Source organism: Lentinula edodes (genome assembly GCF_021015755.1).
Source record: "Lentinula edodes strain Le(Bin) 0899 ss11 chromosome Unknown C8R40scaffold_26, whole genome shotgun sequence".
NCBI classification, from domain to species: Eukaryota; Fungi; Basidiomycota; class Agaricomycetes; order Agaricales; family Omphalotaceae; genus Lentinula; species Lentinula edodes.
This window is the reverse complement of record NW_025764332.1, coordinates 343,415-355,809: the sequence shown is the minus strand read 5'-3', so window position 1 is coordinate 355,809 and position 12,395 is coordinate 343,415. Positions and strand designations below refer to the sequence as shown.

At 46.2% G+C, this 12,395-nt stretch overlaps 2 protein-coding genes across 2 annotated transcripts; both read left to right on the top strand.

Annotated features, from left to right (window-relative positions):
* Positions 1 to 533: 533 nt before the first annotated feature.
* Positions 534 to 4,123, top strand: C8R40DRAFT_1172626 (Alpha/Beta hydrolase protein; the record flags this gene model as incomplete). The annotated part of the gene is made up of 19 exons (XM_046231889.1): positions 534 to 704; positions 776 to 1,003; positions 1,055 to 1,141; positions 1,613 to 1,862; positions 1,915 to 2,098; positions 2,156 to 2,224; positions 2,279 to 2,382; positions 2,444 to 2,497; positions 2,556 to 2,593; positions 2,640 to 2,655; positions 2,759 to 2,886; positions 2,939 to 2,970; positions 3,027 to 3,210; positions 3,271 to 3,460; positions 3,509 to 3,567; positions 3,630 to 3,639; positions 3,697 to 3,745; positions 3,799 to 4,026; positions 4,087 to 4,123. 19 exons carry the CDS (start codon positions 534 to 536, stop codon positions 4,121 to 4,123), a joined length of 2,118 nt encoding a protein of 705 aa, XP_046084522.1.
* Positions 4,124 to 4,275: 152 nt separating this feature from the next.
* On the top strand, positions 4,276 to 7,312 carry C8R40DRAFT_387399 (Alpha/Beta hydrolase protein). Its single transcript, XM_046234894.1, has 16 exons — positions 4,276 to 4,617; positions 4,673 to 4,850; positions 4,903 to 4,971; positions 5,021 to 5,124; positions 5,182 to 5,235; positions 5,287 to 5,324; positions 5,385 to 5,439; positions 5,495 to 5,622; positions 5,679 to 5,710; positions 5,787 to 5,970; positions 6,028 to 6,220; positions 6,267 to 6,325; positions 6,389 to 6,398; positions 6,445 to 6,493; positions 6,545 to 6,772; positions 6,824 to 7,312. Exons 1-16 carry the CDS (start codon positions 4,428 to 4,430, stop codon positions 6,858 to 6,860), a joined length of 1,608 nt encoding a protein of 535 aa, XP_046084521.1. The 5' UTR covers positions 4,276 to 4,427; the 3' UTR covers positions 6,861 to 7,312.
* Positions 7,313 to 12,395: the final 5,083 nt, after the last annotated feature.

Below are 12,395 nucleotides of genomic sequence, written 5' to 3'. Positions count from 1 at the left end.
GAACTGGTCTGTGTATATATCCGTTTCCCGCCGGACGAAGATAATCATATACAGGAAGAAAGCTTGCATTTAGCGCGAACTCTCCTTTCAAGTTATATCCACTTTTGCATTTCATGTCCGGGCTGGGTCTGTTTCGCCGGATCAAGGAGTTTGTAGCAGGTTCGCCACAGGCACTCGGGAGGGAAAGGGGCCGGCACGGTCCCCGCGCTACATTCGATTCAGAGTGCAAGCTCAGTGCAAGTTCGCGGACGTTGTCTAGCATGGCCCGGCATTCTTTGTGCCAGAAAGCCACTGAGAGATATTTCTTCTATACTAGATTGGTTAGACGACTTAGCTCGAGTATCATTCGTACTCTATCTTTCTATCTGTTTGTCTATTCAGCTGCATGATGAATTAGTGATCATGGAATGGAATGAGCTGGGGTCCAAGTTAGACACCGACCCGACTCCGGATCCGATTGTAAGAGAGTTATAAAGCGTGGGTCATTTTGATTCTGTTTGATCTTTGTAATTGAGCTGGCACCTCCAATCACTATGCCTCCCAAAAGAACTCGTGAACACCGCAAGTTTTCTTCGCGCGCTTCTAACTTTGAGACTTTCTCAATTCGATTGACAGTATCTAGACAAGTCAACGAGGCGACGTCTTCAGCCTTTGCTCCAGAATTCCTTGCAAAACGAAGTCAAAATCATCTAGACGAGCTCGAAGTACGCGTTGATCAACTCACAACATCGCTCCAAGTTTGAGATGTTTTTGATAATCACCCTTTTCGGCATAGAGATCCAATTATAGCCTGTCAGCATCTGTAAACGTGGACGAACACGACGATGAACCTACAACTGGGAAATATAGTACCAAAGGCCGTGCGAGACAGACGTTGATTTCTGATAAAAGAGACCTCAAACTTGCGGGTAATTCTCCCGCAGCAACTAAGAAAAAATCTACAATGAACGTTCGGAGCGCTTTGCTGTATCGAAAGAACTTATCGGCATTGATTGAAGAATCTGTAGGTCTCCCTGTCCCTTTTTATATATGCATATCTTGATAAATTCAACAGGGTATCGCTTCCCTTCCGCCATCGGTTCCTACGTATCTCACCGCGGTCGCATCTCCTCCGAAATATCCTCCTCGTCTGATATGCTCCGTATGCGGCTACTGGGGCCAATATAAATGTCGAAAATGTGCTATGCCATACTGCGATCGCAACTGTGAGGGTGTCCATTTTGAAACTCGCTGCGAGAGACGAGTGATGTAATTCTGATGATGGATACGCTCGCCTCGATTTCAGGATGAACAAGCTATGTGAGATGATCAGATACTGTCCTTCCGTTGAATTTAGAGTATACGACTCACTTCAAATTCCCTATAGTGACGCACATCTTCTCATGCTATACGAAGTCAGCAAGTTCTTGGTTTTGAGAGCGAATCTGTCTATCCCCTCAGTGTAACTATTTGCTGCCCGGCTGGCCATCTGCAATGTCGGTCTCGTGCTTTAAAAACACCCCCAGTACTGGATTTACTCAATTCGATTCCACGCCTCTGTCGTTCACCTGATTGATCATTGTTAACGGAAACGGGCGGTCAGCTTGTTACCGTGAGCCACCGTTCCACGTAGGGTAACCATGCTCCAGTATTTAAAGGCTTCAGTCGATTGGGAATTTTCACTCAGAAATCATTGATGTTGAAACTTGGATTCACTTCGTTCCTATTACTATCTTTTACGGTGACTTTTGCTCGCGTTCATTCTCGTGCAAGCAATGGGGTACCCGTCATTGATCTAGGATATGCTAAATATCAAGGGGTTTTTGACTCGACGAATAACGTTACGAATTATCTGGGTATAAGATATGCAGCTCCGCCCACTGGTCCGTGAAGATCGTCTCAATTATGTCTACGTTTTATAATCACTGTTGTCAGGCGATCTGCGTTGGCGAGCGCCCCAAACCCCCGCTGATAACAGCAGCGTCGTTCAACTGGCCAATACGCAACCTCTGCCTTGTTTCCAAGCCCCTACGGGAGAAGCTTCCACCAACCCTCTAGGAGCTCTCAGCAAACGAGCATCGGCACCTGGAAGTCCTACTGAGGATTGTTTGTTCCTGAAGTAACTAACGAGTACAATCAATTTCGCATTCCTGGCTGAGTTATCATCATGATCTAGTGTTTACTTCCCTGGAAATACTATCCCAGTTGAGCCTCTACCGACGTTGGTTTGGATTCATGGTGGAGGGTGAGATACCCACATACCACAATTTTATCGATGTCTTCTGATCTCCCCTCCCAGTTATATCATGGGTGGTGCAGACACATTCACGGGTTCTGACCTCATGCGTGAAGCTAATAATGAAATACTACTTGTCATTATACAGTATAGACTGGGCCTCTTTGGTGCGAAAAAGCATTGCCTGCTACTGGTTTCCAGAGCCAACCCGATGATACTTTATAATAGGTTTTTTGGCCGGGTCCGAAGTCAAGGAAGATGGTGATCTCAATGCTGGACTACGTGAACATCTACGCTCTAATTTCCACGCCCAATGCTGAAGCTGTTCTTATCGTGTCAGTTGACCAGGACTTTGCGTTACGCTGGGTACAAACTCATGTAAGTCTTATTCAATGGTTCTTTTCGGCGTTCATTTTCTCTGTAGATCTTGCAATTTGGAGGTGATCCCTCGAAAGTCACGATCTGGGGGGAATCTGCAGGCATGTAATGTGATATTCGATGACACCCCGCATTTTAGAATGAAGAACCGTATATGACTTGCAGGTGCTGGCTCCGTATTACAGCATATTGTAGCCCAGGAAGGTCGAACATCACCGCAGTTATTCCGGGGAGCCATCACGAGCTCGACATTCTTACCTTCTCAGTACATGTTTAATGATTCTGTTCCGGAGGTTAGCGTTTAGATGTCAAGTTTATGCTCTCTCTCAACTGATTGTTTCAAAGTTACTCTATTCCGAAGTCGTTTCCCAAGCGCAGTTCGTTCGTTCGTGATGCCTTCTTGAGCAATAGAATGCTCATTTATTCTCACCAGGTGTACCACTGCAAATGATTCTTTGGCATGCCTAAGAACAGTCGACGCTGCTACCCTTGGAACTATCAACAGCGACATCAACGCAGGAGGATTTTTCGGTACCTTCTTGTTTGTTCCAGTAGTAGATGGAACATTTATCACAAAACGCCCTACGGAAGTTTTGAAGCAAGGAACGGTAAATGGAGTGAGTCAGCATACTGATTCTTTTGTCTAACCCATCCTCTGATCCTTGTGCCTCACCCAGAAAGCACTTCTTTCTATCACAAACGCAAATGAAGGCACCATTTTCGTGAATCAAACTGCCCCAATCACTAATGTATCACTATATGCCAGCACACTGTTTCCCAAACTTGGGTCGCAGGCTGAGATAGCCGCTCAGCTGTATGCAAACTTGGGTACACCCCTTCAACAAGATGACTTGGTGATGGGCGAATGTTAGTTTTTTTGAGCACTGAGTACTAGTCGCTTACCAGAAATCTCAGCCATCTTCATTTGTCCAACATACTATTTGTTGAATTCATTCCCGGATAGTGGATGGAAAGTACGAATCATTTCTCCGACCCCGGAAAATAGAAAACAGCTTATTGTACTCTATTTTTCTAGGGAGAGTTCAGTAAGTAGACATATCGAACAACAAACAACTCAAGAATCCGTGACAAGTTACCCACAGCTGTCCCGCCTGCGACACACGGAGCTGACGTGGTTTATTATTTCACAAGGTACAATCTTGCATCACAGAGCCCACATATGTATTGCTGAGTGTTCCTTCTAGTCAAGGAACCCCGGGGTTCAACAACACAGATTTTCTTGCTGCATTCCAGGCGGCCTTCATGTCGTTTGTCATTTCGCAGGATCCAAATGACAAACTAAGTCCAACTATCACTCCGTCTTGGAATATCTACTCGCAAGGCAATACGGAGATGATTTTCAACAAAACCGTCGATGAGCAGCCTGATGTTAATGTCAACAGTACAGACAATGACTTACTCGAACGTTGCAAGTAAGTAAAACTTCATTCCTGGTTTGATATATCTATGTATGTATCCATTATATTCCACAGTTTCTGGAATACCGTCGGGGCATTAACCGGACAATGAATCTGTGGGTTAAGATAAAGAGACTGAGTAGGTCCAAGTGCAATGCGACAAAGCAAATCACAAGCCTCTGTACTTCTTACATTGCAATAATCTTTGACTAGTCATTGGAACAGTGTATTTGTCGCGCAGTCCTTGACTGCTCATCTTTTCTTGCCTCGGAACTCCCCTCGGCAAGGCACCTTACAAGATAAGATGTGGCAATGCCGCTGGGATGCTCGTTAATTTTGATGGTTATATAAAAGAAGTTGTCAATGTCGGAATTTTGGATTTCTTTTCCTCAGCCTGACCCTTCCTAGTTTCTCAAATGAGGAAAGTTGCTTGGACGTTGATATATTTTGCATCCGCGGTGGTGTCGTTCTCGACCTGCATGGATCCTCGTACAATCCCAGACGCACCTGTCATTGATTTAGGATATGCTCAATATCGAGGCGTTTTCGATTTAGTCAATAATATCACCAGTTATTTAGGCATACGATATGCGGCCCCACCTATAGGTTGATGGTTCCCTTATTAGTTTATGATCTTACCACCTGAACAAACCTTTTCCAGATAATCTGCGTTGGCGGGCCCCTCAACCTCCAGCTGATAATAGCAGCACTGTACAGTTGGCCAACACTCAACCTTTACCCTGTTTCCAAGCCGGTGTTGGACTAGCTCCTAATTCTCTCGAGGTCCTCGAAAGGAGAGCCACTATTGGAGATCCCATCGAAGATTGTTTGTTCTTGAAGTGTGTAACCCTCGAACTCGTGTACTCACACTGGTTTATTGACATAGTAAAGTGTCTACTTTCCTGGAGATACTATTCCAGCTAATCCTCTTCCAACTTTGGTCTGGATTCATGGTGGAGGGTGAGTTTGGTGCTCATACAAATTTATCGATTCTCACAAACGTTCACAGCTACGTCATGGGTGGCGCAGATGAATATCCAGGCTCCGACCTCATGCGTGAAGCCAACAACGGGATAGTTTTGGTTATCATACAATACAGACTAGGAATATTCGGTGAGAGAATGATATATTTACTGTAGTAGAAGCTGATTCACTAACACCACGTACTAGGCTTCCTAGCAGGGTCCAAAGTCAAGGAGAATGGGGATCTCAACGCTGGTTTACGTGAGCACTAAGAAATTGGAAACTGGATATCTAACTTTTTCGTCCTCTCAGTTGATCAGAATTTTGCATTACGATGGGTACAGACTCATGTAGTTTTCTTCCTTGCTACTTTTGTTGTCATTTTTGCTCAACATTTGCTGTCTCCATAGATCTCACAATTCGGTGGGGATCCTTCAAAAGTTACCATTTGGGGAGAATCTGCAGGCAGGTATTTTTTCATGCCACTAGCACTCGGGCTCAAAAACCTTATACTTCGTAGGCGCTGGGTCTGTAGTACAGCACATTGTGGCTCAGGATGGTCAAACATCCCCGCAGTTATTCCGGGGAGCCATTACAAGTTCGACATTCCTACCTTCCCAATATGCATATAATGATACCATTCCGGAGGTCAGCGCTGCGTTACGAAACTTTGGAGTGCGCTGTTTGCTGACATTCCATACTAGTTACTTTATTCTAAAGTTGTTTCCCAGACTGAGTTCGTCTGCGCCGGTCCCTTTTCTAATCGAATGTAAATACCTACCAACCGACTCGATTCTTTCCTTTATTTTTAGGTGTTCCTCTGCAGATGATTCTTTAACGTGCCTGAGGGCAGTAGATGCCGCCACCCTTGAAACTTTAAACAACAATATCATTGCAGGCGGGTTTTATGGCACTTTCCTTTTCGTACCAGTCGTAGATGGGACGTTCATCATGCAGCGTCCCACAGAAGCCTTAGCACAGGGAAAAGTCAATGGGGTAAGCTCCCGTACTAATTTACTCATTCATGATTATTCATATTAACTTGGCGCACAGAAAGCACTTCTTTCTATTACCAATGCAAACGAAGGCACCATTTTTGTGAATCAGATAGACCCAATCACGAACGTCTCATTGTACAGTAGCATGCTCTTCCCTAATTTTGAGTCACAGCAAGCCGATGACACTGCTGAACTATATGCAAATTTGGGCTCACCTCTTGAACAGGACGATCTCATCATGGGCGAATGTAGGAACTTGACTATATTTGTGTGCGGGGGCTCATCTATCTTCAGCTATCTTCATTTGCCCTACGTATTATTTGTTGAATGCGTTCCCGAACAGTGGATGGAAGGTATGTACTAAGCATGACTCGTTTCAATACCAAAATGGCAAACAAGATCTCAATGTTCACTAGGGAGAGTTTGGTAGGGAAAAATATATGTAACGGAATTGTACTCAACTTCACCACAGTGATCCCACCTGCAACACATGGAGCCGACGTGGTGTACTATTATACAAGGTAGTTTGTATTTGATATGGCCTTGCATCGATTGTTGACGCTCTGTCTCAGTATCGGAGTTCCAGATTTCCCCAACCCAGACTTCCTCGCGGCTTTCCAGGGAGCCTTTATGTCATTTGTGGTCTCGCAGGACCCAAATGACAAAATCTATACAACGATTACTCCTTCTTGGAACCTCTACTCCAAAGGCAATACAGAGATGATCTTCAACCGAACTGTTGATTACCAGCCTGATATTCATGTCAACAGCACAGACAATGGTCTACTTGAACGTTGCAAGTAAGTGTGATACGTGACTGATATTTGCGGAATAATAAACATGTCCCACAGTTTCTGGAATAGTGTTGGGGCATTGACTGGTCAATAAATAGCATGGTGAAGACTGTCTCGTAGCCTCTGACAGCCTCTTTCGGCAAACTTGAAATGAAGAACCTCTGTCACAATTGCTTTGACCGGAGAATCGTTGTTCTTGGGGATCTGGACCTTCAAATCCCGGCAACAAACTCGAGCCAGCAGTTTCAGTGAAAAAGTGATTTTGCACATCACGTCTCAGCAATGGTGACTGATTTGAGCAACTTGCCAACCCGTCCGAAAGCCGCACTGCCGGATATGAGCATACTCATGTAAACGTACCGCTTACTTACATGCATACAGTCACACTTGTGACATCACACTATATAGGCCTTCTCTCCACTTAGATACGACTAGAGCTCTTACCACCATCTCATCTTTGGCTTAGACTACTCTCGAGTGTATCTCTCTTTCTCTTTCCTCTCTTCACCAATCATATTTGGTTCATAGTATTTGATCCTCGTGTGAGTCCCGCTTTAGTGTTCCCGCCATCACGGCAGGTTTCCACTTTTTTTTTACTATAGAATTCAACATTGAATTGGAGAATTTTATATCTTGTTTAATCACCGTTACGCGATTGACGCGAACCTGATTCGGACGGAAAATCTTTCCTGTGTATTCCAAATTTGTTGGCACCTTCATCGTCTCGCATACCCACGTCGTCGCTCGTACTCGTTTTCTTTTTCGTACCTCGTACCTCGCCGGGCTTTGCCATTGCCCGTATTTCGTCTATTTCGTCTCGCCTTCTCGCCCGAAGGTTATCACGTCTAAAGTAAATTGTTGTTTGAGTTTTGGGGACGTACGGTCTCGCTTCATACTCGTATTCTACCTGTCTTTTCCTAGCGCATACACGCTAACATTAACTCGATGCAGGTTGCTCATTCTCCCAGTCTGGCTTCAGGTCCTCGGATTCGTCGTGAAGGCTTACGAAGCGCCGAGAAATCTGCTCCACCTGGCCACGCTGACCTCGTCGAGCCCTCTGAATCATCGCAATTGTCCAATTCTTCGCTTCCAGACCAACCTTGCATTTTGTCTACCTTTCCTTCTCCTCCTTCCTCTCCTTCGACATCTGCTTCTTCTGACGAAGAGACTATGACTACCCGTGTAAACGAATCCGGCCGGATTGAGCTAAGCTCTGGCAAGAGCGGTCCTCGTGTGAAGCCGGGTGCTGTTCTATCTCCTGAAGATTTAGATGACCTCTACGAGGACGCGCGCCGTTATTCCAAGTCTCGCACCAAAGATGACATTGAGAATGTTCGGGATGTCATCGCTGAAGCATTCTCTGCGCGTGTTCATCGTGACTGGTTCCGGTCCGAAAAGAATGCTCACCTCGCCCTTGCCTTGGAAACTACTGATAGTTCAGATACCTCCGCGCCCTCGACCTTTCCTTTCCTTGATGCCTTGCGTCGTCAATTCTGTGGTCATGACTGGGCCCAGGTTCATGCTGCACGACGGGATGATTTGCGAATGAATGTTGGTGGGGTCGGTTGCTTTGATGAATACCTGTCTCAGGTCGAAGGTTGCAACAACCGTCTCAAAGGAGTTGGAAACTACCTCACCCCTCCGCAGCTCCTAACGATTCTTGCACGTGGGATTGCTCCAACTTTGACTGCTATTCTGTCAGAGCAGGGTATCGTCATCGACGAAGACACTACATATAAGTCATGGGTCTCGGCTTGCCGGGACCTCGAAGTTCGTTTTAAATCTCGTCTCAACGCCGCGGATCGTCAGGCGCGTCGTGGACCATTTGCTTACAATGCTGGGTACGCGTCCACGAACAACAACCCTGCTCATAAGCGTAATGCTACCTCTGAACCCTCGTCTTATCCCAACAAACGCCCTTCGTCTGCTGCAGGTACTACTGGAAACACTGGGTCCAATGGCGTTTTCTATATGAAATCCTTCAAGTCGATGCCCGAAGCCTTACAGAAGGAACAGAGGGAGCTACTGGGTCGGATTCATGCTTGCCCGAAATGTCGGACAGCGTGGGCGACTTGTGGTTCCAACCTCGATAACTGTTCCGGTGCTACGCTTTCTGTCCCTTGGCGTCCTTTGACCACCGAAATGGTGGATTGGGCTATTTCGGCACATAAATCCACAAACCGTCCCATCCTATACAATGCGATCCTCAAACAAGCCGCGAGTAAGACAGCAGTGGCTTCTGTCCATGGGGCTCCGCTTGAGGATATTAGTGCATACATCGACAATGTAGAACCTCGTGCGCCTGTAGCTGCCGCTATATATGGGAATTTACCTGTCTCTCATGTTGCTCGGGACACTCAGGTTTATGGTTCATTTGCTGGACCCGCATTGTTATCTTCTCGTTCCGCCGCATCTTCGAATCGTGCTAACGTAGTTGCTCCCGTTGTGGGACAACATCGTCTCCCTAGGGATGATCAGGATGACGAGGTTGACTGGTCCGACGGTTCGGTCTCTCCTAGCCCAAGGCCCAGTGGCTCCGAAGCTCGTGAACCTCGTGAACCTTCTGTGGAGGTACGTGACGATTCCGCTATGCCTTTCGAATTACCCCATTTTGTTTGGAATGCGAATCTTCGGGGACCCTCTATGACTGTTTCTCACCCACTTCTAATTGACGATGGTTGTCCTTTTGTACTGATCCGTGCTGATGTTGTCATTGCCTTAGCTTTGAAGGAACGACGTCTTCTCAAGCCTCAACAAATGTCAGTTGCCATGTCCGAAGGTTCTCCCCAAATATTCACTGCGTCCTCGTATTGTAAAGTGGGATTGGAAGATCCTTCTGGGGCATGGTCTTCTCGTTCCGTTCGTGCACTAATTGTGCCTTCTTTGTGTTTTCCAATGGTTCTCGGTATTCCTTTTCTCGCACATAATTTCCTAGTTACCGACTATTCTTCTCGCACTGTCATGGACAAGACTTCTGGCTTCGATCTCATGAATCCCTCTGCATGTTGCCCTCGTCCTCCTTGTACTTCTCCTGTTCAGCGTCGCCGTCAAATTGTAGCTAGTTATGAAGAAACACTAGAATTAAAGAAAACCGTTCTCCTTGAGTTAAAAGGATACGTGCGTGATCACCCAAATTTACTCTTGTCTGATCCCGTACGTCCTATCGACGTCGCTGCTGCTGTGCGTGCAAGGATTGAGGAGCTTTCGGAATTGGAGCGCTTGGCTAAGCTCGGTGATAACATTAAGGCCCGATTCGCTGATGTGTTTGGGGACATCCCTCACATAGACGAACTCCCTACGGATATTACATGTGGTATTTCGCTAAAGGATGCTAACATGACCATGCAGTCCCGAGGATATGCATCTCCTCGCAAGTACCGTGAAGCTTGGTCTGTCCTAATTGAAAAACACTTACAGGCGGGTCGAATTCGTCCTTCCTCCTCGCAATATTCCTCGCCTGCCTTTCTAGTTCCCAAGTCGGATCCCACTGCTTTACCTCGTTGGGTAAATGATTTCCGAAAGCTGAATGCTAATACAGTACCTGACCGCCACCCCTTACCTCGTATTGATAGCATTTTGTCAGATTGTGCTAAAGGAAAAATATGGGGAAAAATGGACATGACGGATTCCTTTTTCCAGAGCCGTATGGACCCCAGTTCCGTTCCCCTTGTATCTGTTCAGACACCCTTAGGTCAATATGAGTGGCTCGTTATGCCCCAAGGGCTCCGAAATGCACCTGCTATTCAACAACGTCGAGTGACTCAAGCCTTACGTGCATTCATTGGTCGTTTCTGTCATGTTTATTTGGACGATATCATTATTTGGTCTAAGGATGAGGCTGAACATGCTCGCCATGTCGAATTAATTCTGGATGCCCTTCGCAAGGCCAAATTATTCTGTAATGCAAAGAAGTGTCAATTTTTCCAGCTCGAAATTGATTTTTTGGGCCATCATATTTCGCGGCGTGGGGTGGAAGCCCAGCACCACAAATGTGAGGCAATTGTAAACTATCCTAGCCCTTCGTCTGCCTCTGAGGTCCGACGCTTCCTTGGTATGGTTCGTTTTGTCGCGGGTTATTTGGAAAATTTGGCAGAGTACACACGCATACTTACTCCATTAACAAAGAAGGAATGTGATAAATGTTTCCCCGGGTGGACTTTGGAACATGAGCATGCTTTCATTAACATTAAGACCCTCGTTCTTAGCCGACAATGCCTAACTACAATTGACCATGATAATCCGGGAGACAACCATATTTTTTTGGTAACAGATGCCAGCGATTGGCGGCATGGTGCTGTTCTCATGTGGGGCCCTACCCTTGACACCGCGCGTCCTGTTGCCTTTGATTCGGCTCAATTCTCTGGGCCCGAATTGAATTATCCTGTACACGAAAAAGAGTTACTCGCCATTGTCCGCTCCTTACGAAAATGGCGTGCAGACCTGTTGGGAATGCATGTTCATGTTTTAACAGATCATCGAACCTTAGAAAATTTCGAAAGCCAAAAGGACTTGAGTCGCCGACAGCTCCGCTGGCAGGAAGAGATGAGCCAGTTCGACTTGGAGATTGCGTACATACCGGGTGACACCAATTGTGCTGCTGATGCCTTGAGTCGCATTAAGGCTGGAGCCTTGCCGTCTGATTCTACTCCTGGCGATTTGTCCACTGGTGCTACTAGCAATGTCGAAGCATGGAAATCCAATCCTTTTGTTTGTTCCTCTATTTTGTCCTTGTCAGCAGATGCTACATTTCTTTCGCATATCAAGGAGGGTTACGTTTCGGATCCGTTTATTAAGAAAATTGTCGAGGGTGGATCACTTGTCCCTGGCATTGAACACAAAGGTGGCTTGTGGTTCGTAAATGGTCGTTTGGTCATTCCGGCGTACCTTACCCTACGTGAGGATCTTTTTCATCTGGCTCATGACACTTGTGGTCATTTTGGAGCAGACAAATGTTACGCTATGCTTGCCGATTCTTATTACTGGCCTCACATGCGTCGGGATCTCTACAAGTATTATGTGCCTGGTTGTGAGGACTGTCAGCGGAACAAAGGTCGTACTGCAAAGAACGGAAAAGGGCCTTTACATCCATTGCCGGTCCCTGAAGGTCGTTGTGATAGTGTTGCAATGGATTTCATTGGTCCTCTTCCTCTCGACCAAGGGTTTGATTGCATTTTGACTATGACTGACCGCCTTGGGTCAGATCTTAAGATCATACCGACAAACATCGACATCAGTGCACCTGCATTAGCCCGTTTGGTTTTTGATCACTGGTATTGTGACAATGGATTGCCTTCCGAGTGGGTGTCCGACCGCGATAAACTGTTTGTGTCTGAGTTTTGGTCCGTTTTAAACAAGCTTTCTGGTGTCAAAATCAAGATGTCTTCTTCCTTCCATCCGGAGACCGACGGTTCCAGTGAGCGTTCCAACAAAACCGTTAACCAGGCTATCAGATTTTATGTTGAGCGAAATCAGGTCGGTTGGGTCAACGCCTTGCCGAAAATTCGTTTTGATATCAGGTCGGTTGGGTCAACGCCTTGCCGAAAATTCGTTTTGATATCATGAATTCCGTGAACACGTCCACTGGTTTGTCAATGTTTCAACTTCGTTACGGGCGCGCACCTCGTGTCCT